The 3,939-nt window shown below is 33.8% G+C and overlaps 1 protein-coding gene across 1 annotated transcript; it reads left to right on the top strand.

Moving 5' to 3' along the window:
• The first annotated feature begins 559 nt into the window (after window positions 1-559).
• Window positions 560-1,928, top strand: LOC119612615 (retinol dehydrogenase 12-like). Its single transcript, XM_037968424.1, has 2 exons — window positions 560-695; window positions 762-1,928. Exon 2 carries the CDS (start codon window positions 766-768, stop codon window positions 1,780-1,782), a length of 1,017 nt encoding a protein of 338 aa, XP_037824352.1. The 5' UTR covers window positions 560-695; window positions 762-765; the 3' UTR covers window positions 1,783-1,928.
• The last annotated feature ends 2,011 nt before the right edge of the window (window positions 1,929-3,939 follow it).

Here is a 3,939-nt window from a genome sequence, read left to right as displayed (position 1 = left end):
ATAGTCTGGACTATAGTCTAGTCTATAGTCTGGACTATAGTCTAGTCTATAGTCTGGACTATATATAGTCTAGTCTATAGTCTGGACTATATATAGTCTAGTCTATAGTCTGGACTATATATAGTCTAGTCTATATTCTGGACTATATATAGTGTGGTCTATAGTCTGGACTATAGTCTATAGCCTGGACTATAATCTAGTCTATAGTCTGGACTGTAGTCTATAGTCTGGACTATGGTCTAGTCTATAGTCTGGATTATAGTCTAATCTTCAGTCAAGATTATAATCTGGTCTATAATCTATATGAATTAAAGTATGAACTAATAGCCAGGTCTGGACATTTTGGCCATTTTTTCCCACAAATAATGACAACTATAATTTCATACTCTGGCAACTCTAGTATTTATTTTATGTTCTCTATATCTCTCATTCTCTTTCCCTCTCTTTTTATTACTCTCTGTTTATGTTTTAAAAATAACTCATTGTTGTTGTTGCAAAGAGTTTTTGTGAGACCCGAACACGCGCTAGATGGTCGCCTTTATGCACACCATCAGTAGTTGTTGAATAGCAGTTAAACATTGAACTTTGTAACAATTTTGTCTAGTGATTTTGTAATTTTATGTACAATATAAAATATATTAAAAAATTAAATGTTTTAATTGCTTTAATTTCCCAATAAAAAATTACAAAAACAAGTAAGTAAAGTGTAAATATCGCCCTTAAAGCAACTTTTAACATTTATAAACCAAAACTCCTTACAGCACCATGACTATAGCGGAATTTTTAAATTATATACTGTGTCGCGATCAGGTGCAGATCATGTGTTTTAAGGGAGGTCCAGAATTTGAGTTCATCTGTTGGTGTTTACTGTCCGCCGCTGCTATGTATGTATTCTATTTGTGGCGTGAGGGACCCTATTATACTAAGCAGAATCGTTTGGATGGTAAAGTGGTGGTGATAACCGGCTGTAATACCGGCATAGGCAAAGAGACCGCTTTGGAAATGGCGAAGCGAGGAGCCAGGGTCTACATGGCCTGTCGTAATTTCGATAAATGTGAAAAAGCTAGAAGAGAAATTGTCAATTTGTCCGGCAACACTCAAGTATTCAATCGTACTTTGGATTTGTCCTCCTTAAAATCGGTCAGAGAATTTGCGGAAAATTTCTTAAAAGAAGAGAAACGTTTGGATATTTTAATCAATAATGCTGGGATAATGAGCACCCCACGCAAACTTACCCAAGATGGTTTTGAGCAACAATTCGGTGTTAATCATTTGGGTCATTTTCTTTTAACTAATCTACTCCTCGATTTGATAAAGGCCTCAGCTCCCAGTCGCATAGTGGTGGTCAGCTCATTGGCTCATATTTTTGGTAATTTTGATAAAGAAGACATGAATTTGGAAAAGTCTTATACCCGTTTTGGAGCCTATGGTCGCAGTAAATTGTCTAATATTTTATTTACCCGCAAATTGGGTCGTATGCTGAAAGACTCAAATGTTAGCGTTAATTGTTTACACCCGGGCTCAGTGCAATCCGAATTAACACGTTATGATCCTGTTTTGAATTTCTTTAGTTCCATATTTTCGAAATTTGTTTTACGTTCTACGAAAGGAGGAGCTCAAACAATTTTGTATTTGGCTTTAGATCCTGAAATGCAGGATAAAACTGGTGGCTATTATGACAGAATGAAATTGTATCCTTTACTGGCGAAGGCTAGAGATGATGAAATGGCTGATTGGTTGTGGCAGGAGAGTGAAAAGCTGGTGGGTTTGAAGGAGAAGTAAAGAGGAGGAGAGAAAATTGCTATGCAAGGGTTCTGCATGTAAGATTTTGTTATTCAAAATAAAGTGTTTTTGTAATAAATAATTATGATAAAAATCTAAATCTTAATAAATAAGTTAAAATATATATATATTTTTAAGAAAACTTATATATTTTTTTTTGTTTAAGTAATTTATAGTTAAGACTAGTCAATAATCTGGGCTATGGTTTAGTTTATACACTAGACTATAATCTAGTCAATAGTGTGGACTGTTGTCTATAGTCTGGACTCTATTCTAATCTATAGTCTTAACTATACACTACACATATTCTAGTGTATAGTATAGACTATAGTCTATTGCTTGGACTGCAGCCTAGCCTATAGTATGGACTATAATTTGGTATATAGTCTATATCTAAAATCTGACCTATTGTACAAACTAGTTTATATCATAGACTATAATCTGAGCTATCTATAACCTCGACTAAAGTCTAGTCTATAGTCCTGTCTAGTCTATAGTCTAGTCTATAGTATAGACTAGAGTGTAGACTAGACTATAAACTACACTATTGACTTCACTAGACTATAGACTAGACTTTAGTCCTAGCATATAGTCTAGACTATAGCCTAGTCTATATTCTAGTCTATAGTATAGTCTATAGTCTAGTCTATAGTCTAGTCTATAGTCTAGTCTTTAGTCTAGTCTATAGTCTAATCTATAGTCTAGTCTGTAGTCTAGTCTATAGTCTAGTCTATAGTATTGTGTCTAGTCAAGTATATAGTCAAGTCTATAGTCTAGTCTATAGTCTAGTATATATTCTAGTCTATAGTCTAGTCCATACTCTAGTCTATATTCTAGTCTATACACGAGTCTAGTCTATAGTATAGTCCATAGTCTAGTCTATAGTATAGTCCATAGTCTAGTCTATAGTCTAGTCTATAGTCTAGTCTATAGTCTAGTCTATAGTCTAGTCTTTAGTCTAGTCTAGTCTATGGTCTAATCTATAGTTTAGTCTACAGTCTAGTCTATATTCTAGTCTATAGTCTAGTCTATAGTCTAGTCTATAGTCTAGTCTATAGTCTAGTCTATAGTCTAGTCTATAGTCTAGTCTATAGTCTAGTCTATAGTCTAGTCTATAGTCTAGTCTATAGTCTAGTCTATAGTCTAGTCTATAGTCTAGTCTATAGTCTAGTCTATAGTCTAGTCTATAGTCTAGTCTATAGTCTAGTCTATAGTCTAGTCTATAGTCTAGTCTATAGTCTAGTCTATAGTCTAGTCTATAGTCTAGTCTATAGTCTAGTCTATAGTCTAGTCTATAGTCTAGTCTATAGTCTAGTCTATAGTATAGTCTATAGTATAGTCTATAGTCTAGTCTATGGTATAGTCTATAGTCTAGTCTATAGTCTAGTCTATAGTCTTAGTCTATAGTCTAGTCTATAGTCTTAGTCTATAGTCTAGTCTATAGTCTAGTCTATAGTCTAGTCTATAGTCTAGTCTATAGTCTAGTCTATAGTCTAGTCTATAGTCTAGTCTATAGTCTAGTCTATAGTCTAGTCTATAGTCTAGTCTATAGTCTAGTCTATAGTCTAGTCTATAGTCTAGTCTATAGTCTAGTCTATAGTCTAGTCTATAGTCTAGTCTATAGTCTAGTCTATAGTCTAGTCTATAGTCTAGTCTATAGTCTAGTCTATAGTCTAGTCTATAGTCTAGTCTATAGTCTAGTCTATAGTCTAGTCTATAGTCTAGTCTATAGTCTAGTCTATAGTCTAGTCTATAGTCTAGTCTATAGTCTAGTCTAGTCTAGTCTATAGTCTAGTCTATAGTCCTAGTCTATAGTCTAGTCTATAGTCTAGTCTATAGTCTAGTCTATAGTCTAGTCTATAGTCTAGTCTATAGTCTAGTCTATAGTCTAGTCTATAGTCTAGTCTATAGTCTAGTCTATAGTCTAGTCTATAGTCTAGTCTATAGTCTAGTCTATAGTCTAGTCTATAGTCTAGTCTATAGTCTAGTCTATAGTCTAGTCTATAGTCTAGTCTATAGTCTAGTCTATAGTCTAGTCTATAGTCTAGTCTAGTCTAGTCTATAGTCTAGTCTATAGTCTAGTCTATAGTCTAGTCTATAGTCTAGTCTATAGTCTAGTCTATAGTCTAGTCTATAGTCTAGTCTATAGTCTAGTCT

Source organism: Lucilia sericata, unplaced genomic scaffold, assembly GCF_015586225.1.
Source record: "Lucilia sericata isolate MDLA Ls3-8-SP2 unplaced genomic scaffold, ASM1558622v1 Contig001762F_arrow, whole genome shotgun sequence".
Lineage (NCBI taxonomy): Eukaryota > Metazoa > Arthropoda > Insecta > Diptera > Calliphoridae > Lucilia > Lucilia sericata.
The sequence above is the reverse complement of the archived record's forward strand: the minus strand, read 5'-3'. Positions and strand labels throughout refer to the sequence as shown.